The sequence below is a fragment of the Phyllobates terribilis genome, unplaced genomic scaffold (assembly GCF_046119375.1).
Source record: "Phyllobates terribilis strain yellow unplaced genomic scaffold, ASM4611937v1 Scaffold_9__5_contigs__length_417890890, whole genome shotgun sequence".
NCBI lineage: Eukaryota > Metazoa > Chordata > Amphibia > Anura > Dendrobatidae > Phyllobates > Phyllobates terribilis.
This window is the reverse complement of record NW_027362769.1, coordinates 280905443-280933268: the sequence shown is the minus strand read 5'-3', so window position 1 is coordinate 280933268 and position 27826 is coordinate 280905443. Positions and strand designations below refer to the sequence as shown.

General features: G+C 44.5%; 1 protein-coding gene across 2 annotated transcripts in view; it reads left to right on the top strand.

Annotated features, from left to right (window-relative positions):
* Window positions 1–27826, top strand: part of GLS (glutaminase) — a 672521-nt gene that overhangs the window by 331154 nt on the left and 313541 nt on the right. For both annotated transcript variants that reach the window (XM_073647835.1, XM_073647836.1), the window contains exon 10: window positions 11212–11278. In XM_073647835.1, the coding sequence (XP_073503936.1) occupies window positions 11212–11278 (67 nt within the window). The remainder of the gene's footprint in view (window positions 1–11211; window positions 11279–27826) is intronic.

Sequence of the window (27826 nt, the reverse complement as noted above, 5' to 3'; positions counted from 1 at the left end):
GACTGTTTGTGGGGGACCATCATGCTATATGGAGGCTGTTTGTGGGGGACCATCATACTACATGGGGGCTGTCTGTGGGGGACCATCCTGCTTTATGGGGGCTGTGTGTGGAGGACCATCATTCTTTATAGAGGACTGTTTGTGGGGGACTATCATACTATATGAAAGCTGTTTGTGGGAGACCATCATACTATATGGAGTCTGTTTGTGGGGGAACATCATACTATATGGGGGCTGTTTGTGGGGGACCATCATACTATATGAGGGCTGTTTGTTGGGAACCATCATAGTATAATGGGGGGCTGTTTGGGGCAACCATCATACTATATAGGGGTCTGTGGGGGATCTTCATCTTGTGTGGGGCCTGTGGTGGACATTATACTGTGTGGAGCTCTATGGGGCACATTATACTACGTGATGGGCTGTGGTGACCTTCATACTGTATGGGGTGATTAAGGGGGACATCAAATTTAATGGGGTGGTCATGAGGGGCATCATGCTTTATATAGGGGTCTGTTGTGCACCTCATACTGTATATTAGGGGCTGTGCTGAATACCATAATGTATGGGGGGCTGTGGTGACGATCTTAATATGTGGGTTCTGTGCTGCATCATACTTTGTATAGGGTTTGTGGGGTCATCATACCATGTGGGGCATAATACTCTACGAGGGTCACGAAAGGGATATCATAGTGGGTGAGACCACTTAGGGGCTTTAGTAGAGGGAAAATAAATGTAAGTGCTGCAATACATATCCTCTGTTTCTTAGAAAGTTGGGAGATATGCCATTCTTTGACGTGATAGGACTTTTTGTATGGGACCTGTTATTTCTATGTACTCCCCTTGGGAGGCCCAATGGGGGGTCGTTGTCATTTTGGGGAAGCAAGGAGGCATTATTATTATTATTATAAGAAAGCACAGGGGCTGTTTGTATTATTATAACTAGGTGCATGACCACTATTATAAGGGGTCACAGGGGAATTATTATAAGGCAGCACAAGTTGTGGTTTGTGTACAGGTGGTAGAATGAGAGGAAGGTCTTGGAAAAGCAGTAAAGTAAAGATGCCTCTGTTATATTTTACAAGGACGAATTATGGTCGGAAGAAGAGGTCATGGTGGTCTGAAGAGGGAAAACGAATGACAACAACCAGCGAGAACAGCACTGGTGAGAATCACACATATATGGTCTGTAGAGCACTGGTGTAGGCCTGATATTACCATTATATGGTCACTGTATGATCGTGATATCAGTCCTAGTTTAGTGGTTTTAATTAAAGGGGTTGTCCAGGTTTAATATTAAAGTCTACAGTGACTCTGTATGACTGCAGATTTCTGAATCCTCATAGTGTGTGCATCGCGTGCAGTGAGGATTCTCCGGTGTCGGGAGCGGCCGGTCATGTGACCACAAGTATGATTTGAATTCATGCGATCACGTGCTGCCTAGATGTGCACGGCCTGTCTCAATACAAGTGAATTTAGAAAAGCAGAGTACGTTTAGTTGGAATGTGGCCGGTGGAGTGGAAATCCCATACTTGTGGTCACATGACGGCCTCTCCAAACGCTGGCACCGGAGAATCCTGACAGTGCGTGCTGTGAGGATTCAGAAGTCTGAAGTCACATAGACTTTAACACCAAGCCTGGACAACCCCTTTAACAATCAGTATGGTGGTATTATCAGTACTGTATATACGGGAAATATTTGGTTATGGTTTTTTGGTATTTGTCTGTTATATTGCAATATTATTATTATTATTCAATTTTATATAGCGGTATTACTAGACATATTGAAAATCTTGATTTCCTTCAGGGAGGGTAATATAAGTAATAGATATCTCCATCTGGGGCTCGGGGCTGGGACAGCATGGGCCTGTGTGCTTTTATATGCCAGGGCTGAATTTCAGTTCCAGTCTATCCCTGGTTGGGTTCTAAAAAATATCCCCATCTCTGGTGATCCCCCCCCAAAGCATACTGCTAAAGCAACACTCGAGTGGTTTAAGGGGAAACGTATAAATGTTTTGGTGTGGCCTAGTCAAAGCCCAGACCTTAATCCAATTGAGAATCTGTGGTCAGACTTGAAGATAAATGGTTTCCTCTGGTGAACGGCAAACTTGAAGGAGCTGGATCAGTTTGGCCTTGAGGAATGGGCAAAATCCCAGTGGAAAGATGTGGAAAGCTCAGAGACTTATCCAAAGCAACTTGCAGCTCCAATTGCCACAAAAGGAGGCTCTACAAAGTACTGACTTTAGTGGGGGGGTGAATAGTTATTCATGGTTGTGAGGTAGCAAAACATGAAAAATGGTAAGGGGGGTGAGTACTCTCTCAACCACTGTATGTTGAAGCATTCCAGAGTTATTGCCTCATTACATCCTGTGCCCTGCACAATCGCCATGTTGTACCCATGTATCAAAAGTCGGGAACCCCTATCCGACCATAATGAATGGGTATGTCAAAGTTCGTGAAGGGGTTAAATTACGTGAAGTAGCTATAGCTGATAGTTTCTATAAATCGCTGTGCTCTGTAAATGGCGCTATATAAATGAGTAAATTAAATAAATAGCTGATAGTGCCAAATGATGTGTTATGCAGGAATACAGCTTAACAACAGCGTATGAAAAAAAAAAAAGTCATTTTAGTAGTCCAATGAAAATTAACAAAAGTAATTAACACTTCATATCCATCCTTTAACCCCTTTACGACATAGGGCGTATTAGTACGTATCTGTGCCCTGGGACTTATGAACCAGATACGTATTTATACACCCTGGCGATTTCGCCCGCACACAGGCTGTGCGGGCGCGATCGCCGCCGGGTGTCAGCTGATTGTCACAGCTGACACCCGGTGCTATGTGCAGGGAGCGGTCCTGCACCGCTCCCGGCACAGTAACCCCCGCAATGCTGCGATCGAAGTCGATCACAGTCGATCGCAGCATTGCGGTGGCAAGGGGAGGTGATCGCAGATACTCACCTCCTCTTCCGGCCTCCAGCGCTGTCTGCCGCGGCTTCCAGGATGTTGCCATGACGACCCGATGTCGTCATGACAACATCCGGGTCACCAGACAGCAGGAAGATTTTTTGGACATGCGCAGTGCATCTCCAAACTATCTTCTCCCTGTCCAGCGCTGACAGCCTGCATGGCACAGGGATGGTGCTGCATTCCTGTGCCATGCAGGCGATCAGAGAAAAAAAAGTGAAAGTCCCATAGTGGGACAAAGTAAAAAGTGTCATAAAGTGAAAAAAAAAAAAATTTTTAAAAATATTTAAAAAAAAAAAAATTAAATAATCCACCAAAAATAAAAATATAATGTACCCATCAATAAATATTATTATAAAAAAAAAAAAAACAAACAAACAATAAAAGTACACATATTTGGTATGGCCGCGTCCGGAACGACCTGACCTATAAAACAGTCCCACTAGTTAACCCCTTCAGTGAACACTGTAAAAAAAAAAAAAAAAAAAACGAAGCAAAAAACAATGCTTTATCACCATACCGCCAAACAAAAAATGGAATAACATGCGATCAAAAAGACGAATATAAATATAAATGGTACCGCTGAAAACGTCATCTCGTCCTGCAAAAAACAAGCCGCCATACAGCTCCATCAGCCGAAAAATAAAAAAGTTATAGCTCTCAGAATAAAGCGATGCTAAAAAATAATTTTTTTTATAAAATTGCTTTTATTATGTAAAAGTGCAAAACATAGAAAAACGATATAAATGTGGTACCGCTGTAAATGTACTGACCCAAAGAATAAAGCTGCCTTATCAATTTTACCACACGCGGATCGGCATCAAAAAAACCCCAAAAAAACAATTCCTGAATTGCTGGTTTTTGTTTATTCTGCCTCCCAAAAATCGGAATAGAAAACGATCACAAAATGTCACGTGCCTGAAAATGGCACCAATAACAACGTCAACTCATCCCGCAAAAAGCAAGCCGTCACATGACTCTGTCAAAATCTGGAAAAATTATAGCTCTCAAAATATGGCGATGCAAAAACTAGATTTTACAAAAAATGCGTCTTTTAGTGTGTGACAGCTGTCAATCATAAAAACCCCATATGATTCTGGTATCACTGTAATCGCACTGACCCGAAGAATAAGGTCGTCTAATCACTTATACCGCACGAGGAACGGCGTAAAAAATAAACTCTCGGGTTAGGTTTATGCTAGGGTTAGGGTTGGGCTAGGGTTAGGGCTGGGGTTGGGGTTAGGTTTGGGGTTAGGGTTGTGATGGATTTGGGATTTTTTTCAAAAGTAAGAAAAAAAGATAACGATATGGCGACTAGTGTTGAGCGCAAGTGCTCGCTACTTGAGTTTGCATCGGGTGCTCTGGTATGCATTGAGTATCGTGGGTATTTGAGTGACATGCTCGAGTCTCCGCCCCATATGCTTCGTGGCCAAAAAAACTTTGCGGGGATTGACTGCCATGCACGAGCGATCCCCGCATGGTTTTTTTGGGGTATCTAATAACCGTGAAACATGCGGGGCAGGGACTCAAGCATGTCACTTGAGCACACGCAGTACATGGTGCATACCTGAGTACCCGATGCAAACTCAAGGAGCGAGCACTTGCGCTCAAGACTAATGACAACTTATTCAATATGATGACCTAATGTAAACAAATTCTGTGTCGTACCTCTGGGTTCAAAATGTTCACTATACCCCTTAATAAAATCCTTGAGGGGTATAGTTTCCAAAATGGGGTCAATTGTGGGGGAGCTCCACTGTTTAGGCACATCAGGGGCTCTCCAAACGCGACATGGTGTCCGCTAACAAATTGAATGGAAAATCGGCTCAAATTGTTAGCGGACACCATGTTGCGTTTGGAGAGCCCCTGTGTGCCTAAACATTGGAGCTCCCCCACAAGTGACCCCATTTTGGAAACTAGACCACCCAAGGCACCTATCTAGATGCATAGTGAGCACTTGGAACCCCCAGGTGCTTCACAAATTGATTTGTAAAAATGAAAAAGTGGGAAAAAAAACACTTTTTCATTATTATGAATCAATTTGTGAAGCACCTGGGGGTTCGAAGTGCTCACTATGCATCTAGATAGGTGCCTTGGGTGGTCTAGTTTCCAAAATGGGGTCACTTGTTGGGGAGCTCCAATGTTTAGGCACACAGGAGCTCTCCAAATGCGACATGGCGTCCGCTACCAAATTGGAACCATGTCGCGTTTGGAGAGCCTCTGTGTGCCGAAACATTGGAGCTCCCCCACAAATGACCCCATTTTGGAAACTAGACCCCCCAAGGCACCTATCTAGATGCATAATGAGCACTTTGAACCCCAGGTGCTTCACAAATTGATTCGTAAAAATGAAAAAGTGGGAAAAAAAACACTTTTTCATTTTTACGAATCAATTTGTGAAGCACCTGGGGGTTCCAAGTGCTCACTATGCATCTAGATAGGTGCCTTGGGGGGTCTAGTTTCCAAAATGGGGTCACTTGTGGGGAAGCTCCAATGTTTAGGCACACAGGGGCTCTCCAAACGTAACATGGTGTCCGCTAACAATTTGAGCCGATTTTCCATTCAATTTGTTAGCGGACACCATGTTGCGTTTGGAGAGCCCCTGTGTGCCTAAACATTGGAGCTCCCCCACAAGTGACCCCATTTTGGAAACTAGACCCCCCAAGGCACCTATCTAGATGCATAGTGAGCACTTGGAACCCCCAGGTGCTTCACAAATTGATTGGAAAAATGAAAAAGTGGAAAAAAAAATACTTTTTACGAATCAATTTGTGAAGCACCTAGGGGTTCCAAGTGCTCACTATGCATCTAGATAGGTGCCTTGGGTGGTCCAGTTTTCAAAATGGGGTCACTTGTGGGGGAGCTCCAATGTTTAGGCACACATGGCATCCGCTAATTATTCAAGCAAATTTTACAATCAAAAAGTCAAATGGCGCTCCATCCCTTCCGAGCCCTGCCGTGCGCCCAAACAGTGGTTTTTCCCCACATATGGGGTATATGCGTGCCCAGGGGAAATTGCACAACAAATTTTGGGGTCCATTTTTTCTTGTTACCCCTGTGAAAATAAAAAAATTGGGTCTAAAGTAACATTTTTGTGAAAAAAGTTAAATGTTCATTTTTTTTTCTTCCACATTCCAAAAATTCCTGTGAAGCACCTGAAGGGTTAATAAAGTTCTTGAATGTGGTTTTGAGCACCTTGAGGGGTGCAGTTTTTAGAATGGTGTCTATTTTGGGTATTTTCTGTCATAAAGACCCCTCAAAGTGACTTCAAATGTGATGTGGTCCCTAAAAAAATGGTTTTGTAAATTTTGTTAGAAAAATGCGAAATCGCTGGTCAACTTTTAACCCTTATAGCTCCCTAACAAAAAAAAATTTTGGTTCCAAAATTGTGCTGATGTAAAGTAGACATGTGGGAAATGTTATTTATTAGTATTTTGTGTGACATATCTCTCTGATTTAAGGGCATAAAAATTGAAATTTTGAAAATTGCTAAATTTTCAAAATTTTCGCCAAATTTCCGTTTTTTTCACAAATAAACGCAAGTGATATCGAAGAAATTTTACCACAATCATGAAGTACAATATGTCATGAAAAAACAGTCTCAGAATCAGGGGGATCCGTTGAAGCGTTCCAGAGTAATTACCTCATAAAGGGTCAGTGATCAGAATTGTAAATATTGGCCTGGTCATTAACGTGCAAACCACCCTCGGGGGTAAGGGGGTTAACTAGCTTGGAATGTTTCTTACCAACTTCTGTAGGAGGAAATCCACCTAGGCACTAAGCACCTGCTTTAGAGACCCAATGTCTGCAATAATTGGTTGAAGAGGCAGAGGAAAAATTTCCTTATGTATTTTTTTAAGCCATGAAATATGGCTATGGTTGCATGTTCTTCGAGTAAATATTCTTTTTTTCCAATACATCATGTCATAAACCCTCAATCAGGAGTTTGTGAAGTAATCACGGAAGGCTGGAGTTGAATCGTGTTAGTTTACAATAGGTGGTAATATTGAAAACTTGTTTTACTATATAGATTCACATCCATAATCATCACAGATTCCCCCCTTATCAGAGGACTGAAAAACATTTTTTTTTTTTTTTGAAGGTTCTTGATAGCTGAAACCGCAAACTTACTTAAATTATTATATGGGCATGCAAATCAACATTTGAGACTGATCACAAATAGGAGTTCAAGTGTCAAGAGGATTATACAAGGCAGGTGCGGACACAAACTGCAGAGGCCCCCTGTGCAAGAAATCTTTCCGGGTTACCCCCCCATACCGCAACAAAGTTATGTAAACCTATATCTTGTAATATTTATTACCAGGTTAGAACACAACTATCAATTCTAAACAGTAAATTTAAGTTCCACATTTAACAACTCAATATAACTCAAAGCAGTCATGCCATTGATAAGTCATACTTGGATGTGCTTATCGTGGCCAATGACTTATCATGCCGTACAGACTGCCATTACTTTATATATTGGAGGAAATAATACAGTAGTGAAGACAATTGGATTTTTTCTTTCAAAACTCTGATTGCTAGTGCTAGTATATACAGCGCTGCCACAGCATTGCTGTATATAGTGAAAATCATGATCTCCTTTGAAGCCTGGCTACAGGCAGAATTTAAAAAGAGCTCCGTTATGACAAACACGGAGGTCTTCAGCAGACCCCCTGCTGTCATAGCAACCCATTGGTGACCCGCGATCACGTCACGGGTGTATTGATGGGCGCTTAGAAGGACGTGCCCCCCTGCCGGCACATGTTAAATGTGGCTGTCAGAGTTTGACATTGACTTTTAACAGGTTAACAATCGCGGGTGGAGCAGCAGGTCTACTTGGGACCCATTATATTGTATGGTGCACTATGTGGAGCCATTATACTGTATGGAGGACTGTGTGGGGCCCATTATACTGTATGGAGGACTATGTGGTGCCCATTATATTGTATGGAGGACTATGTGGGGCCATTATACTGTATGGAGGACTATGTGGTGCCCATTATATTGTATGGAGGACTATGTGGGGCCATTATACTGTATGGAGGGCTATGTGAGGCCCATTATTCTATATGGAGGGCTATGTGAGCCCCATTATTCTGTATGGAGGACTATGTGAGGCCCATTATTCTGTATGGAGGACTATGTGGGGCTCATTATTCTGTATGGAGGGCTATGTGAGGCCCATTATTCTGTATGGAGGACTATGTGGGGCCTATTATTCTGTATGGAGGACTATGTGGGGCTCATTATTCTGAATGGAGGACTATGTGGGGCCCATTATACTGTATGGAGGACTATGTGGGCCCATTATACTGTATGGAGGACTATGTGGGGCTCATTATTCCAGATACAGAACAGGCTAGTGCACATCACTAGCAGCCACTGTGCACAGAATATAGAAATAGAAAAAAGGTTGCCAGCTCACCAATTGTAATAGTCCAGTCTGCATGGAAATCACAATCCGAAACTCTCGTGTTGTAGAAGAGAAAAACATGAAGAAACATGTGACTTTGTTTCATGAAAAAATTAAAAATGAAGAACATGTGCTTTGCCCATATCTACATATCTACCTTGCATCTATATTTAATTTTTTTTCATGAAATAAAGTCTCAAGAAATTTTACCAGGACCTTGAAATATCTTCTTTATGTTTATGTTGTATATGAGTTATATATACCCCCGGGCAGTGGACGCAGCCTGGCTCTCCATACACTTGTATGGAGCAAGACCGCGCCCTCTAGTCGACCACATCCACTGGCGGGTCGCGTCACTAGATGGGGTGCAGCCTCGCTTTATACAAGTGTATGGTGGCCGAACCAACTAGCCAGGGTATGTATAACTCATACATACCCTCCGTTACTGAGTCTGAAACTGGCGAATTTCCGCAGTGCACAGTGCGTGCCCTGGGGGAATTTGTAAGTCTGGAGTCACACAGAGTGACTGCAGACTTATCGGTATTAACAAGACAACCACTTTAAATAATAAGCCTTTTTTATATATATATATATATATATATATATATATATATGTATGTATATATATTAGTTGTTTAAGATTCATAATCAAACTGGGGTATTTGAACTAAGTATCATCATGTACACTGTTATCAAAAAAATGTTGTTTTTTTTACTATAAGTAATCTAACAAATTTGTTTACATCTATAATAGTGTTAAATAAATTGAAATGACATGTTCGGCTAAGTGCGGGTGCTGGGCTGGTTAATAACGCTATCAATGATGTAAGCACTCTGTGCAAAACCTCTGTATACTGCATATGATACGTGGATTTAGTATCTTCTTTATATAATGAGCTATCCAAATGATACACTGTATGTTCATGTGCTGTACTGTGATGTGAACTTCATCCTGTAATTTCTTAATAAACTTTATCTGTTTTAAAAAAATTAAAAATCACTTCAGTAATGTTTGACAGACTCTTCCTACTCTTTTTTGTTATTTTGTTTCAGTCCACTAGGGGAACCAAATAGGCAATATCTGATTGCTTATACTATACTGTAATGCCAGAGTACCAAGATCATGTCGCAGGGGGGCGATCGTAGCTAGGTGCATGGAAGTACCACAAATACTCCATTGAAACACCACTGTCAGAGATTGACAGCAGTATTTAAATGATTAAAAGCAGCAATCAGAGCACAGCTTCAACCACTGCTGTTATACACAGATTCCTGCTGTCAGGGGTGGATTAAGAGTAGCAAGGGCCCCGAGCAGTTTAGAAGGCGTGGGTCCCTTCCCCCACACACACACACCTGATGTATTACGTAACATGTCACATAATCCCCTTTGATAGATCATGTGATAGTTCACGTGAAATTAATTTGGCACAATATTAATATATTCTAATAATTCTTTTACATTAATTGTATGACTTAATATTGAGCACAATTAAGTATGCTGACATCCCTCTATATACAGTATGAGACCCTACATACAATATGAGCTGCCACAATCCTCCTATACAAAGCAGGAGGCCGCACGTAGCCATCTATACACAGCAGGAGGCTGCACGGCGCCATCTATACACAACGAGAGGCCGCACGTAGCCAACTATACACAGCGGGAGGCTGCACGGTACCAACTATACACAGCGGGAGGCCGCACGGTACCAACTATACACAGCCTGAGGCCGCACGTAGCCATCTATACACAGCAGGAGGCCTCACGTAGCTATCTATACACAGCAGGAGGCCGCACGTAGTCATCTATACACAGCCTGAGGCCGCACGTAGCCATCTATACACAGCGGGAGGCCGCATGGTGCCATCTATACACAGCGGGAGGCCGCACGGCGCCCCCCCAGAGGCCGCGGGAGGCTTCACGCAGTCACACACACAAACATATATAGACATATACATACACGCATAAACACATTTGAAACACAAAAATACATATAAACAGACATCACACAATGATATCTGCACACACACATCACATACACACTCACTCTCACACTCAATCACACACTCACTCACCATCCCCCGGCTCGGCTCCAGTCGTCCAGCTCCTCTCCGGTGCAGCAGTGCAGGGCGCACACTGTGTGACATCATGCTAGCAGACATGGCCGCGCACAGGGCCTTGTCTCCTAGCTGTGACGTGGCCGGGCCAGCACACAGGGAAGTTAACAGGTCTTAGAAGAAGCAGCGGCCCTGCGCAGCTGCTGGGGGAGCGGTCCGGAGGTCCCCCCACCTCTGCCTGCCGGTATGTGCCACATTGGCGCCGCACATATTATAATGAGGACAATCCGGCCATGGGCCCACAGGAGCCCCGGGCCCCGGGTGGTAGCCCAGATTGCCCTCATTATAATACGCCTATGCCTGCTGTGCATGTGTACACAGCCAGTGAGCTGTTAGTCAAGCAGAGGAAGGTGGGGCTTGGTGGCGTATAAAGCAAGGGAGGTGGATGCTTGCAAAGTGCTTTGACAAGCCCAGAACATTTAAGCCTAATGTGCATATTTATTAAAACAACATTTTTAATGCATCCCATTGCATTATTAAAGGTGTGGTTGACATGATCTCTCAGTGAACAACATAACCATATAAACAGTTTTTGAGGATGGATTGTTCTGACAGGGAATCTTCAAGGTTTAGTCATAAATTTAGGCTAATAATATTTTACATTTATATTTCTAAATCATTTTGCAAATCTTGTGTTTATTTTGTCTTGATTAATTGACATTTATTATTATTATTATTAATAATAGAAAAACATATATTTTCTTTTAGATTCCAGTCTGAGAGAGAAAGTGGAGACAGGAATTTTGCAATTGGATATTACTTAAAAGAAAAAAAGGTTTCTATTTTTTGTTTCATTTCTTTATAATGCAAGTAAATATATTTATATAAATCATATACACTAATAAAATTATAAGTACTAACATTGGAAGTGAAGAACATATATTCACCTGCTACAAATGGCACCTGCTAAGGGTTAACAATCAATGTTTGAAGCTGATATGTTGGAAGCAGGAAAAATAGTCAAAAGTAGGGTCGGACCAAATCTGAAAAGGACAAATTGTTGTGGCTGAATCATCTCCAAAATGGTTGGTCTTGTCAGGTTCTCTTTGCATAGTTCCAAAAGTGGCCCAAGAAATGATAACTGGTAACCCCGGCTGCAAGGTCACAGGAGCTTAAAGGAGTTGTCCACTACTTTCACATTGGATAGGGCATCAATGTATGATCGGACGGGGTCCCGCACCCGGCATCCCCGCCGATTAGCTGTTATCGGTGCCAGCAGCAGTCGTCGGCCGGAAATGCTTACCTGCGGTCGGTGCTTGCCTGTCAAGTGGTAGTGGCCGGCGCTTGTTACTGCACATCCTCCTCCTATTTAATTCAAAGGGAGGCGGATGGGCAGTACCCCGCAGCAGCCACTACAGATAGACGGCCAAGCCCTGCAGGTAGGCACTTCCGTCAGGCGCCCGCCGTCACCGATAACAGGTGATCGGCGGGGGTGCCAGGTGCGGGACCCCGGCCACTCATACATTGATGCCGTATCCTACAGATAGAGAATCAGTGTGAAAGTAGTGGACAACTCCTTTAACGCTTTTAGATAAGCATCCAATCCATGCAGGCTTTACATTGCTGCTGCTAATCTCTTGGTGTCAGACAGTATAGGATATTGAAGTTCATTCTTCAGTTGGCTAGAGCTGTCTTGGTGGCACAATGTTAGGCCGGTGGTTTTAAGAATGAATGGTGCCTAATATATTCCTTGACAGATGCAATTGGAGCAAGATAATGTGTGTTATTTCCTTAACATTGCAGATTAAGCTAAGGTTCAAGTGGAAAAGACTGGTGATCCTTTTTTTCACCCATGCAACTTTTCAGCCATGCTCAATGGGGCTTTTCCCAAGCATTATTTTTACAGTAACAAGTAATTTATAAATACTTAATTTTTCCAGTGTATACAAAATACAGTATATCTGGGATACAGTATATCTGTGTCAGTTATTGACTGCTGTTATAAAAGGTTAATAGAACTTAGTACATGTTTCTATCGAAATCCATATATATCGTAATATTATTCACTTGAGTACAGAAAATTTATCATAGTCACTGAAGCTAGATACGGACCACAAATAGAATATAAATCATATTTTTTTAAATCGTATTTTATTAAACCGACATAACAAAGTGTACACACAATTAAAACAAGATATGCTCTTATGATTTCATGAACAGTGAATATCATTGTCCAAATCAAGTAATAAAGAAATACTAAGGTTAGACTCAAATACTTGTGTTTCATGGTTTGTATACGACACTCACATACACCGAGTAGCACAACCAAGTTATTCTCCCTATCCAAGGATTTTGTGGGTAAGTTTAGAGCAGCAAGGAAAAAACGTATTACATTTTAGATTTAATACGCAAAAAGAAGTGCAGTGCTTAAATTTTTTTACAAAAGATGGAATAATAAAAAGACATACATACAGGCAAAACAGTAGAAAATAAAGGGGATGAAATACAGATGTCTTATGAATTGGATCCGCGAGAGCTTCTGACGGAGAAGAATGCCGCCAGAAATATGGACAGATCTAATAATGTAAAGAGGGCACCACCATATAGATAGAGATCAGCGTTAACCATACCAAAATAGACTATATAAAGGGAAAAAGAAGCATGTCATACAAGGGATCACCTATAAAATTCCTTGTTTTTTTAGTTGTACTACAAGACAAAAAGAAACCACATAAAGTAATGAACAATTAAAACAGCCAAAAGGCTACATGTGAAAATCACAACATGCCCATAATAGGATTAAAGGGAATCTGTCACCCCCCTGGGAGTTATCAGACCTCTAATATGGGCATACAGGTGATAGAAATGTAAATCTATACATACCTGTTTGTCCTGTATACATACCTGTATATGACGCGCTCCCTGGGCCAGTGCTGTTTGGGGATTACCCGGAGCCGGATCAGATGGGGGTTGTAGTCTCCGAGTGGCGGCGACCCGGTCCGTGCCCAGGGTGTCAAACTCAGTGTGTGGCAGTCTTTACAGATGTTGTTAAAGGTCCTTAGTGTCGACTACGCCACCCGTTGATTTGCGGTCAAAAGGCCGCCGCTGCAGAAGGGTCCGCTGAGGCTGTTGGTATGTGTGCAGCTGTGGTAGTATAACCCCCAACGGGAGGGGTATAGCCTCAGGGGGTCAGATGTAGAGGATGGTGGTTGTGAAGGTGCAGGATGATTAAGCAAGAAGACTCAGAGTCGGGCTGTGCAGTTCAGGGGTTTTTACTTACGGATGTTCTTATGGTCACTCTGGCCTGAAGCGACCACCCGAGCCGTGCTGCGTCCACCAGGTCCTGGACTCGGCCAACCCCCAAGCACTTCTGGAGCGTGGTCCTGAGCTCCTGTCTGACTTTCCCTCTCTTCTGGCCGTTCTCACCAGGGATCCACTTATGGCCGGCTCCCTCGGGTCTCTTAGTGGGTACACCTCTTCTGGGTTCCCTGACCCTATACTTGGTATGCCTTTCTAGTGGATTTGGTGAGGGTCGTGGCAGATCCTGCCCACGACCTCCGGTCTCTGGCTGAGGTGTGCTTTGGCCTCTGCCAGCTTGGGATCCGGTACCCTGGGTGCCAACCCTTCACCCTGCTGTTTGTGTTCTGGGGTCTTGGGGTTCCTTCTTCTTCTCTCTGGGTCCTTCTGACTCCTCTCTCTCTCTCAGACTTGGCCTTGGAGCTGGGCCCAGCCGGAACCACAACTCCCTGTCAGCCCTTCTGGCTGAGCTTCTCTGCTCTGCTCCTCCGGTTAAACTCTGACAGACTGACCCACTCTACAAAAGACCCTGTCCTAAGATGGTGCCCACCTTATATACTCCCTCTATGTGTGAGCTCAGGTGACCAGCACCCAATGAGCTCCTAGCCTTACCCAGACTGCTCCCCCTATCTGCCCCTACACTACTGGGATGTTCCACCCCCCTCCCACTCCAGCCAGGGACAGACACTGTCGTACCTGCACATATACTGGTGGGAGTACCGTCGGTCTGTCCCCCGGAAATGGGATGTATGTAGTGTATGCAGCTATCTGAGCTCAGTCCCACACTCCATCCTTACCCGGGAGTGGAATACCACACCTCTGGCTTGAGGTGTAATACCCCTGTAGCAGCCGAGTCCTCAGGGTGCTACATATAGAGCCCTGTGACGTGCAGGGGAGGGGGGAATATTTAAATTAAGCAGATAGGCGGGCATTTCTAGGAACAAATATATTTCTCTGCAATCAGACCTCTGCTATGGGACATACAGGTATGTATAGATTTACATTTCTATACCCTGTATGCCCATATTAGAGATCGGATAACTCCCAGGGGGTGACAGATTCCTTTTAATGTCTAACCTCCCATGCCTGTTAGAACAATGCACTGAACACCAAATGCTGAAACACTAATTGCCAAGTCATATAATAATACTGGTTAGATTGCATATACTAAACTACTAGCATCAATAATGCAGTAATACAATAATAATGCAAATGTAAACTTCAGATATCAAGAAAACATGACAAACTTGGCCCAAAATATCATATCCAATTAGGCTAAAGTGCAAAGTAAGATAAAGTGTGAAATTGAAAAGTATGCAATGACTGCATCAGAGCAGTATACTATTGGCACAATGACAAGAAATTATACTGCACCAAAGTTGGCTGGTGAAACACATGATATAAAATAAATAATCGAGTCCGCAAGCACATGGAACAATATGGAAGAAAAAGGAACAATCCCATGTGTGTCACCACTGGATGGGTGGCTTCCTCAGGAGTAATGTGTTAAAGCGCACTTGTCAGCAGGATTGTGCTCAGTAAACTACATACACTGTCAGGTGGGCGACATTACACTGATTACAGTGATACCTTGGTTGATGAAATCCGTCCTTGTGTAATCTTTACTTTCAGTCTGGAGATAATGATATGCTCGTGCTTCGGGACGGGCTCTATCTGGTGCTCTGCTTACTTATTCATCTGTGTGTTCTTATGACAGCTCACTGATCGTTCACTGACCTGCCTCCTATTTTACCTAACCCCGCACTATGTAAAATAGGAGTAAGTGTACGGTGCAGGCTGTCTGACCTGATTAACTTCTTGCAGGCTGGACTGACAGCGTTGCAGTTTGCTTAAAGGGGTTGTCCACTACTTTTACATTGATGCTCTATCCTATGGATAGAGCATCAATGTATGATCGGCCGGGGTCCCGCATGCGGCACCCCCGCCGATCAGCTGTTATCGGTGCCAACGACGGCTACCGCCGGTCAGAAGTTCTTGTCTGCGGGGTTGGCTGTCCATCTGTAGTGGCCGCCGCAGTGTACTGCACATCCGCTTCCCATTCAATTAAATGGGAGGCGGATGTGCAGTACATCGCGGCGGCCACTACAACTTGACGGCTGAGCTCCGCAGGTAAGGACTTCCGGCCGGCGGCAGCCGCCGGCCCCGACCACAGCTGATCGGCGGAGGTGCCGCCTTCGGGACCCCAGCCGATCATACATTTATGCCCTATCCGTAGCATAGGGCATCAATGTAAACGTAAGCAAACTGCAACACAGCTAGTCCAGCCTGCAAGAAGTTAATCAGGTCAGACAACCTGCACCGTACACTTAACGGACTGAGACTCTGCATCTGGCCACTGTGCTAGCCAGTGTGCAGGGTCTCAATCAGATGGGGGAGCTGGCATTTTGCTGCCCTCTCTTTCACACCTCATGATAGAAGTGGCCATAGCTCTGGGTGGTCCCCTTCATGTGACGGGGCCCGGTGCGACAGCCATCTCTGCCATCCTGGTAGCTACTCTACTGCCCTTCAGGAATCACCAATATAGCTAAAAAAGTAAAGCCACAAAGGATAGAGAGTATAAATCAAATTAAAATAACAATCGTTATTAAAGGTCAACAATTAACATGAATACACACAAGAGGGCGACGAACAGCAGGAGGAGATGACATTCAGTATATTTCAAGTAGATATTTAAATGTAAATATATATAAGATAAATTATATGAGATAATACAAAATTCATATGTAGCTAGCTACTATAGTAAAGTGAATGGTGCTAACAATATATGTATATAAGAGTGAGGTAAAATTCAATAAATACAAAAGTGTCCCTGTATGATCTGCACCAGGCACTTTTAGATAGGTCGAATTTGAATGTATATTTATAAACCACACAATTGCATTACAAGTATGGACACATTAGCTCACATATATCCATATGTTCAGGTCAAATATAGAATCATAGAATGGTAGAGTTGGAAGGGACCTCCTGGGTCATCTGGTCCAACCCCCTGCTCAAAGCAGGATTCACTAGATCATCTCAAATATAGCATAACCGCATGTGCACTGACCTGTGGACATCTCCTCCTGCTAGTGTGGCACAACGGGCATCCCTGATGCCCTTTTTGGTATCTTCCTTCATCACGCCCTCTGACAACGGCAGACGCCAAAACGTGCATCAGGACTCCCGTGGTGCCATACTGCGCACTTGTGTGTATTCATGTTAATTGTTGACTTTCAATAAAGATTGTTATTTTAATTTGATTTATAGTCTCTATTCTTTGTGGTTGTATTTTTTTTAGATATATTGGTGATGCATTGTTTAATAGTATGGCCACGCCAGTTATTTGCCAATATGGGGAGCTATTATCACTTGATTAAATTTTTGCCATCTTTTGATTTATGCGAACCTACTGTAGGGTTTTATTCACTCAGCTGCTTTTGAGGTAGGCACAGGAAGCTGTTTCTTTAGAATTGTCCAAGGCAGGTTTATTGTGACTTCATAAACCGCACTTTATAAGTAAACGAAACACAACCTTGTCCGTCACAGCGTAACAAAACAGGAAAAGAAACAGTCCATTCAGTACTGCGGGTTCACCTGCTCACGGTCAGTGTCCTTCAGCACAATCACGCTGGAGGTCTCCACACCTCCTGCCACAGACACTGAATGAGACACTTGGTCTCCATTTTACTTACAAAACCATGCCCCCGGGTGGTGGGCATATGTGAGCAGCCATTCCCTCCCATCTCTTATGACTGCTCATAAAACCCGGCCCTGGTACGCCCTATTAAATCTCTCAGCACTATATGTGCTGGAACATGCTTTCCCAGATTTACAGCAGCGAAGCTACCAGCCTCGATGATACTTATCTCCCCTTAAGGACCTGTCCGGTGGCCATCTTACATGCCCCCCGTCTGCCCAAAGCCAGGGGGCTTGGCACCTTCTTCTATCGTACAGTGGACCCTCGACAGTGCGTCATCATTGCCATGCAGTTTCCCAGGCCTATGCGCTACATGGAAGCTAAAATCCTGAAGGGCTAGGAACCACCTGGTCACTCAGGCATTGTTCCCCTTCTTCTCGCTCATCCACCTTAGTGGGGCATGGTCTGATACCAACCTGAACTTCCTGCCTAAGAGGTAGTATCTTAGAGTGTCCAACGCCCACTTGATGGTCAAACATTCCTTCTCCACTATGGAGTAATTCTTCTCACAAGATGTCAGTTTCCAGTTTAAATACATTATGGTGTGCTCTTCCCCATTCATCTCTTGGGATAGGACAGCACCCAGTCCAGTATCTGACGCATCCATTTGGACCACAAACTCCTTCGAGAAATCCGGTGCCACCAACACAGGCTGTGAAAAACAGGGCTTGCTTTAGTTCCTGGAAAGCCGTTTCAGCTTCTGGAGACCATTTAGCCATAGCCGATTTTGTCCCTTTAAGGAGGTCTGTCAAAGGGGCGGCTATTATGGAAAAGTTAAGGATAACCCGGCGGTAGTAGACTACAATGCCCAGGAACCTGTTTTTTTGAGAGAGGTTTTGGCCAAGCCTGGATCGCGTCAACTTTATTTGGGGCTTTATCTCACCTCTGCCTACGACATAGCCCAAATATCTGGCTTCCTCCATACCCATAACACATTTCTTCGGGTTGATGGAAAACCCTGCATTCTGTAGAGCATCGAATATCACCTGGACTTTGCTCAGATGGCTTCCCCAATACTGGCTGTAAATCATCCAGGTAGGCTGCTGCATACTTCTTGTGGGAAGCTAGGATCCGGTCCATGGCTCTCTGGAAGGTAGCTGGAGCTCCTTGCAACCCAAACGGCATCGTGGTGTACTGGAAACACCCATCTGACGTTGAAAATGCAGTCTTCTCCTTGGCATCTTGGGACATAGGAATTTGCCAATACCCTTTTGTGAGGTCAAGGGTGGTAATGTACCTGGCCGTCCCTAGCCTTTCAATTAGTTCATCTACCCTGTGCATTGGGTATGAATCGAACTTAGAGACCTCATTCTGTTTCCTATAGTCGTTGCAAAATCGCCATTCTCCATCTGGTTTCGGCACTAAGACTATGGGACTGGACCAGCCACTCTTGGATTCTTCAATGACTCCCAGACTTAGCATCCGCTTCACTTCTTTTGAGATCACCTCTCAGCGGGCTTCGGGAATCTGATACAGCTTGAGGTTTACCCGGAGATGAGGCTCCGTAAGAACTTCATGCTCTATGATCTGGATACAACCTGGTAGTTCGGAGAATAGGTCCCTGTTCCGCTGTAGCAACTCTCGGCACTGTTGCTTTTTGGCACGTGACAGCAATTCTGCCACCTTGACTTTTTTCACGTCAGCTTCAGACTTCGCCACCAAACATTGAGCTTCCACGTGCTCCCTATCTCACCATGGCTTAATCAGGTTGACGTGGTACACCTGAGGTTGCTTCCTTCTCCCTGGTTGGTGGACTTTATAGTTGACATCGTCCACCTTTTCAACTACTTCAAACGGGCCCTGCCATTTGGCCCTGAATTTGCTTTCTACCGTAGGTACCAGCACCAGTACTCGATCCCCAGGATTAAAGTGTCTCACTCTTGCCAATATATTGTACATGCTTGACTGCGCCTCTTGTGCTTTGAGGAGGTGTTCCTTTACTGTGGGCATCACCTGTGCAATCCTCTCTTGCATCTGGGCCACATGTTCGATTACACTCCTGTAGGGTGTAGACTCCGCCTCCCAGGTCTCCTTTGCTATGTCCAGGAGTCCGCATGGGTGTCAGCCATACAAGAGCTCAAAAGGGGAGAATCCAGTAGAGGCCTGTGGGACTTCTCTGATGGAGAATAGAAGGTACGGCAGTAGACAGTCCCGGCCGTCTTTCTCTACGACCTTCTTCAAAATGGTATCCAAGGTTTTATTAAACCTCTCCACCAAGCCATCTGTATGTGGGTGGTAGACTGAGGTCCTGAGTTGTGTGATTTGCAGGGTCTTGCACAACTCCCTCATCACCTTTGACATAAATGGAGTCCCTTGGTCTGTTAGGATCTCTTTAGGCAACCCCATCCTGGAAAAAATATGGACCAACTCCCGGGCTATACACTTGGAGGAGGAGTTTCATAGTGGTACGGCCTCGGATATCATGTAGCATAGTCCAGTACCACCTGGTACTGATGTCTTCTGGCCCAGGGGTCCCACTAGATCCATGGCAATGCGATTAAACCTCAATGATAGGTAGTGGCACTAAAGGGCTACTGAAGTGAGCCACTGGGGAGGTCAGCTGACAGGTGGGACAGGACCTATAATAACTCACGATCTCTCTGTGACACCTGGACCAGTAGAACCTCGGGAGGATCCTTTCCTGGGTTTTTTCTACCCCCTGATGACCACCTAAGACATGTGTATGGGCCATATCTAACACCCTGCGCCTGTATGGCCCTGGCACTAGTAACTGCTCTATTTCTTCTCTGAGTACTGATATCAAGTGTCAGCCCCCAGCTTTTGAGCAACACCATTCAAAACAGTGACATTATTAAACGCCCCTTTTAGAGTTAAGTCTCTGAGCTGGGTCGTTCCAAAGTTTCCCTGGACACCTCCAGCTCAGGGATGTTGGCCTCTGGGGATGCTGCCTCATCCTCATCCCCAACAAGCACACAAAAAGGAAACCCATCAGCTGTGGCCTGCAATGAGGTTTCTTTAGGAGCGACCTGGTTGTTGTCTGAACAAGCCGGCATCCTTCGTTTCTCCCACAAGTCCCAAAACAAGGCAAAGTCCCGCCCTATTATAGCAAAGTGCAACAGGTCCTTGACTACACCCACCTCATGAGATTCGGCGCCACAGTTTGTGTCTATGACCATTCGGGCCACAGGGTAGTCCTTAGCGTCCCCATGGATATGTCACGCAAGGTGTGGGAGAGACTTAGTGCAACACAAAGGAAAGAAGGAAAGGGAGCCCAGACTCTAATGAAAGGGCGAAAGTGGAGACCTTCTAGGTTGATCTAGCATCACCCTGTCTCCCCTCTCGTCCCTGTATTGGCTCTTCACCAATCGCCCTGTCTTTCCCTGGCATATGGTTAAGGCTAGGGAAGGGAGGAGATGAGCACTAGTCAATCTCGACTAAACATTAAAGACAACAAGGGTGGACAAACAGGGGAGTTAGCTTAGCTTTAGACGAATCCCGACAAATGCGCACACGTCCTCAAGCTCCAGAGAGGATGAAGTACTGCTCAGCTAAAGCATTCACAAGTAGTAATGAATATCGCTGGCAACTCCTTCTGAAACACAGCAGGTTTTAATACACCCAGGTAGGGTGTTAATTAGCCAGAAGGAGGTAGCCGCTGGGTCCTAGAGACAGCCTCTACAAAGATTTGAAAAGAGGAGGAGCAAAGGGAGTGTGTATAAAATATAAATCTTTTATTAAATACTGGTTAAAAACATTCTTACAAATAACCAGGACAGGCAAAATAGCAACAAGCAAAAACCCTGGGGTAGGGAAAACACATTCAACATGCTAGTATAGAAGGTATTATATTATGACTGACAGGTGGAATCTTGACATGTATGCAATTTATCCTATGTCACACATGTGTAAATGAAAGTAAGTCAGAAAAACCACCATTGAATAATTCAATGAAAAAGAAACCTTACCCATGTGGCAGGTGAAGTGCCCCCCAGGGAATGCACAAGCAGAAAGTGCAGAGCCTCTAAGAAGATGTCTGTAATCCAAACATAGAGATCTCCTGCAACCAACTGCAGGGCGACTGTCTGTCACCTCTATTGCAAAAAGAACTTCGGCACTCCATACATGAATATATAAGAAATATTGTATCTAGACTAATGTCACTTTGAAAAATGAAGGTTTTTTGCGCATAATTTGGACAATTTATGTGTGCCTATCAACCACGACAAGGTCACCTTCGTATGATGGGAAACTACGCTACGCTTCCACTGGATATGCCACTCTTGGACTGTAAGCCTGTATGAACAATATGTCTCTGCTTGGGCTTTTAACCTACAATGTATGGGCTGGTAGAGCTAGTTAAAACCACCTGTGACTGAATGGGAGGGACACATGGTCAGAAAAAAGGCTGTCAAACTTCTAATAGTGTGAACACGTACCTGCTGCAATGTTCCAGGAGCGGGATCCCAAAAATGATTAATAGAAAAAAAGAGAGGGGTCGCTCACTGGTCTATTCGGGTGCTCTGAAGAAAAAAGTAATCTCAATTGCAAAAAGAACTTCGGCACTCCATACATGAATACATAAGACATATTGTATCTAGACTAATGTCACTTTGAAAAATGAAGGTTTTTTGCGCATAATTTGGCCAATTTATGTGTGCCCATCAACCACGACAAGGTCACCTTCTTATGATGGGAAACTACGCTACGCTACCACTGGATATGCCACTCTTGGACTGTAAGCCTGTATGAACAATATGTCTCTGCTTGGGCTTTTAACCTACAATGTATGGGCTGGTAGAGCTAGTTAAAACCACCTGTGACTGAATGGGAGGGACACATGGTCAGAAAAAAGGCTGTCAAACTTCTAATAGTGTGAACACGTACCTGCTGCAATGTTCCAGGAGCGGGATCCCAAAAATGATTAATAGAAAAAAAGAGAGGGGTCGCTCACTGGTCTATTCGGGTGCACTGAAGAAAAAAGTCATCTGAATTGCAAAAAGAACTGTCACCTCTGACACACCCGTGACAGGATACAACGGATGCTGACCTTTTTCCCCGGAATCAGCCGATGAGGAATTGTGGCCCTCACTAAGGTTACCAAACTTCCCAAGTCCAACAGACCAGTCATTTGCACTCCATTCACTGACACGGGGCATACTTGTGGTCCCTCACCTGGTTGAGGAACAGCACTGCAGGCAGGATATGCAAAATACGAGCAGCGCCGACCTGCGCTGCTGTCCTTTGACTGGTTGGTCGGGGGGCAACGGGTGGCTATGTGACTTGGGGTGTGACACCTTCAACAAATTACGTTATTGGATGGGGCCTTTGGCAGCAACTCAGACCTCTCCTGGACTCTAGGACGCGCCCCAGATGTGGCTCTAGTTCCCCTCTTTTGGGTGTTGGCCCTCCTTTGGGAATCCCAGTATGGAGATGCTAAGACCCCCTGCTTCCCCAAGGAACTCTCTACTGCCTGGTACCTTTCCACCAACCCCACCAGGTCATCAGCATTACAGGGATCTCCCTTTGCAACTGAGGATTGCACCGACCTCGGAAGGGAGTGTATGAACCTGTCCATGATAACTTTCTCCACCATCTATGCTGGGGAGGAAGATTCAGTTTGCAACCACTTTTGGACTAGGTGTAGAAGGTCGAACATTTGGGAACTGGGTGGTTTGTCATTGCAATAGGTCCATTGGTGCACCCGTTGCGCCCTGACAGTAAGATTTACTCCCAAGCGCGCCAAGATCTCCGTTTTCAATTTGGCATACTCCTTTGCATCTTGCAAGGCCTTCTGCGGCTCCCCTGTTAAATATGGCGCCAGAACTTCAGTCCACTGCTTCAGAGGCGATTTCTCCTGTTCCGCCACCCTTTCAAATACAGTCACGCCTCGACATCATCACTGAGGGTCATATTTTGTAAGGCTCTTCTTACCGTCTTCCTGACGTGTGAGACATCACCTGGAGTTGGAGGAAAGGGCGGTTTCTCTGCTGCCGACCTCCCCTGCTAGGAGTTCCATCTGCCATTGCTGCTGTTGGATCTGCTGCATCAGGAGTTTATTTGTTTCCTGCTCTACCTGCTGCTGATGCATGTACTGCTGGCTCTTGTGGTGCTGCTGCTGTTGGCTTTGGACCAGGTGCTTAATGAGCTCCTCCATGCTGCTGGACATCTCTGGCTGGCTGGCGGCCTTTACCCAGGACATCTACCGTTCTCTGTGGCGGGTACACGTGTTCCTGGATTCTTGCCCGCACTTCTAGCACCGATTGTAGGGTTTTACTCACAGAGCTGCTTTTGAAGTAGGCACAGGAAGTGGTTTCTTTAAAATTTTCCGAGGCAGGTTTATTGTAACTTCATTAACCGCACTTTGAGTAAACAAAACACAGCCTTATCCAGCACAGAGTAACAAAACAGGAAAAGAAAAAGTCCATACAGTACTGCAAGGAGTTTGTATGTTCTCCCCGTGTTTGCGTGGGTTTCCTCCGGGTTCTCCGGTTTCCTCCCACACTCCAAAGACTTACTGATAGGGAATGTAGATTGTGAGCCCTAATGGGGACGGTGCCGATAAATATCTGTATCTGTGGAATTAATGGCACTATATAAGTAAGTAAAATAAATAAATGAATACAATACTGCGGGTTCTCCCGCTCACAGTCAGTGTCCTTCAGCATAAACACGCTGGAGGTCTCCACACCTCCAGCCACAGACACTGAATGAGACACTTGGTCTCCATTTTATTTACAAAACCACGCCCCCAGGGGGTGGGGATAAGTGAGCAGCCATTCCCTCCCATCTCTTATGACTTCATATTAACCCTCTCAGCACTATACGTGATGGAGCATGCTTTCCCAGGTTTTCATCACCAAAGCTACCAGCCTCGATGATACATATCTCCCCTCAAGGACTTGTCCGGCGGCCATCTTAAACTACTGTGGCTGATCTTTGATATTATGCCCTCAAGGAATGTGTTTAGATGTGTAGTGAGCACCTTGAACCCCCAAGTACTTCGCAGAAGTTTATAACGTAGAGCTGTGAAAATAAAAAAATCACATTTTTCCCACAAAAATGTTATTTTAGCCCCAAATTTTTATTTTCACAAGGGTAACAGGTACATTTCTTGTGCAATTTCTCCTTAGTACGCCAATGTCCCATATGTGGGGGAAAACTACTATTTGGGCACACTGCAGGACTCTGAAGGGAAAGAACACCATTTGACTTTGACTTCGATAGCAGACACATTTGGAGAGCCTCTAATGTGCCTAAGCAATGGAAAGCACCCACAAGTGACCCCATTTTGGGGTCAAAAACTACTTTAGACGCACAATGAAAAGCTCAGAAGGGAAGAAGCGCCACATGGAGTTCAGATTTTGCTGGAATGGTTTGAGGGTGCCATGTCACAATGGCAGAGCCCCTGAGGTGCCAGAACAGCAGAAACTCCCCATTAGTGATGTCATTTTACAAACTAAACACCTCTCAATGAATTCATCTAGGGGTGCAATGAGCATGTTGACATCACATGTGCCTCACAGAAATTAATACCATTGGGCGGTAAATAAAGAATAATTACAGTGGGGAAAAAAAGTATTTAGTCAGCCACCAATTGTGCAAGTTCTCCCACGTAAAAAGATGACAGAGGCCTGTAATTGACATCATAGGTAGACCTCAACTATGAGAGACAAAATGAGAAAACAAATCCTGAAAATCACATTGTCTGATTTGGAAAGAATTTTTTTTCAAATTTTGGTGGAAAATAAGTATTTGGTCAATTACAAAAGTTCATCTCAATACTTTGTTACATATCCTTTGTTGGCAATGACAGGTCAAACGTTTTCTGTAAGTTTTCACAAGGTTGGCACACACTATTGCTGGTCTGTTGGCCCATTCCTCCTTTCAGATCTCCTCTAGAGCAGTGATGTTTTGGGGCTGTCGCTGGGCAACACAGACTTTCAACTCCCTCCAAAGGTTTTCTATAGGGTTTAGATCTGGAGACTGGCTAGGCCACTTCGGGACCTTGAAATGCTTCTTACGAAGCCACTTCTTTGTTGCCCTGGCGGTGAGCTTGGTATCATTGTCATGCTGAAAGACCCAGCCACGTTTCATCGTCAATGCCCTTGCTGATAGAAGGAGGTTTGCACTCAAAATCTCACGATACATGGCCCCATTCATTCTTTCATGTACACGGATCAGTCGTCCTGAGAAACAGCCCCAAAGCATGATGTTGCCACCGCCATGCTTCACAGTAGGTATGGGGTTCTTTGGATTCAACTCAGCATTCTTTCTCCTCCAAACATGACGAGTTGTGTTTCTACCAAACAGTTCTACTTTGGTTTCATCTGACCATATGACATTCTCCCAATACTCTTCTGGATCATCCAAATGCTCTCTAGCAAACTTCAGACGGGCCCGGACATGTAATGGCTTAAGCAGGGGGACACATCTGGCACTGCAGGATCTGAGTCCCTGGCGGCGTAGTGTGTTACTGATGGTAGCCTGTATAATGTTGGTCCCAGCTCTCTGCAGGTCATTCACTAGGTCCCCCCATGTGGTTCTGGGATTTTTGCTCACTGTTCTTGAGATCATTTTGACCCCATGGGGTGAGATCTTGTGTGGAGCCCCAGATCGAGGGAGATTATCAGTGGTCTTGTATGTCTTCCATTTTCTAATTATTGCTCCCACAGTTGATTTCTTCACACCAAGCTGCTTGCCTATTGCAGATCGTCTTCCCAGCCTGGTGCAGGGCTACAATTTTGTTTCTGGTGTCCTTCAACAACTCTTTGGTCTTCACCATAGTGGAGTTTGGAGTGTGACTGTTTGAGGTTGCAGACAGGTGTCTTTTATACTGATAACAAGTTCAAACAGGTGCCAGTACTACAGGTAATGAGGGAGGACAGAGGAGCCTCTTAAAGAAGAAGTTACAGGTCTGTGAGAGCCAGAAATCTTGCTTGTTTGTAATTGACCAAATACTTATTTTCCACCAAAATTTGAAAAAAAAATCTTTCCAAATCAGTCAATGTGACTTTCAGGATTTGTTTTCTCATTTTGTCTCTCATAGTTGAGGTCTGCCTATAATGTCAATTACAAACCTCTCATCTTTTTCAGTGGGAGAACTTACACAATTGGTGGCTGACTAAATACTTTTTTTCCCCACTGTACATGTTTACCGCTAAAATGTTGTTATAGCCCCAAATTTTTAATTTTTATGAGGGCTAATAGGAAAAAATGAACCTCTCAGTTTGTTGTCCAATTTCTCCTGATTGCGCCAATACCCTACATGTAATCGGGAACTACTTTTGAAGCACAGTGCAAAGCTCAGAAGGGAAAGATATATTATAGTGCAGATTATACTGTTATGGTTTGCAGGTGCCATGACCTTCTGGGAGATCCCCTGAGGTGACAGCACAACTCCCCCATAAGTAACCCCATTTTACAAACTACAGCTCTCAATGAATTCATCTTGGGGTGCAGTGATCATATTGACACCATGGGTGTGTAACGGAAATTTAATAACTTTGGGCAGTGAAGAAAAAATAATTACAAAGTTTACATTTTCACACTGGAAAATAGGAAAAAATGGCAACAAAATTTGTCACACAAGAAAGTTACCGATGGCTTCCAAGACACGGGGGGGCAAAGATAACCCTGGTGCATCCAGAGATTGTGACCTATGCTAATATACGGTAATTCCAGGAAAGACCATGTCTGTAACTGGAGTTGGGGGAGTCAGCACTACCATGCCCATAGCTTGTGTGTATCTGGATTGGGGAGCAGGAAAAGGACTGATTTTTAGTGGGAGTATTAGACACTAACCCTACCATGCTGTGCATGGACCTGGGCAGGATGGTGTCTCAGTATGTCTCTGCTTTGCAAGTCAATACCACAGAAAAGATTGAGGCAAATGACCTACCTGAGGTTCTGTGAGATGTGTGGAAATATACAGATTTGGAGGGAGAACCGAGAACGGATATCCAAATGGATAGTTAACTTGGCCAGCATAGAGGAAATGTTGAGTAATGAACTTATGTTGCACCTGTCACTCGCAGTCAGGATTTTGTTAAGACTCAAACCCAGATGATATTAGTGGATAAATCCCAGACAGAACTGTCAGAAAAGAAGACCCTTAATACTGCCTATGAGTCTTCCCACACAGCAAATCTATCATGGTCCCAGTTAGCAGACGCAGGAGACTCAGTATCTGAGCAATGTTTGGCATCTCCACTGGGCCATGACCTGCAGACCAATATTCACAGCTTCCAGACAGATGCCAGCCTGGAGAAGCTGAGATGCCTTGCAGACCAACCCCATGCTGGAACTGACAAGGAAAGAGTGAAGAGGGACCAGGGACAGTTGTACAAGGAGACTTTCTCCACTGACACAACAGAGTCATGGGACTGTGAGAAGTATATGTTCCCTATCCATTCAGGGAACAATTAT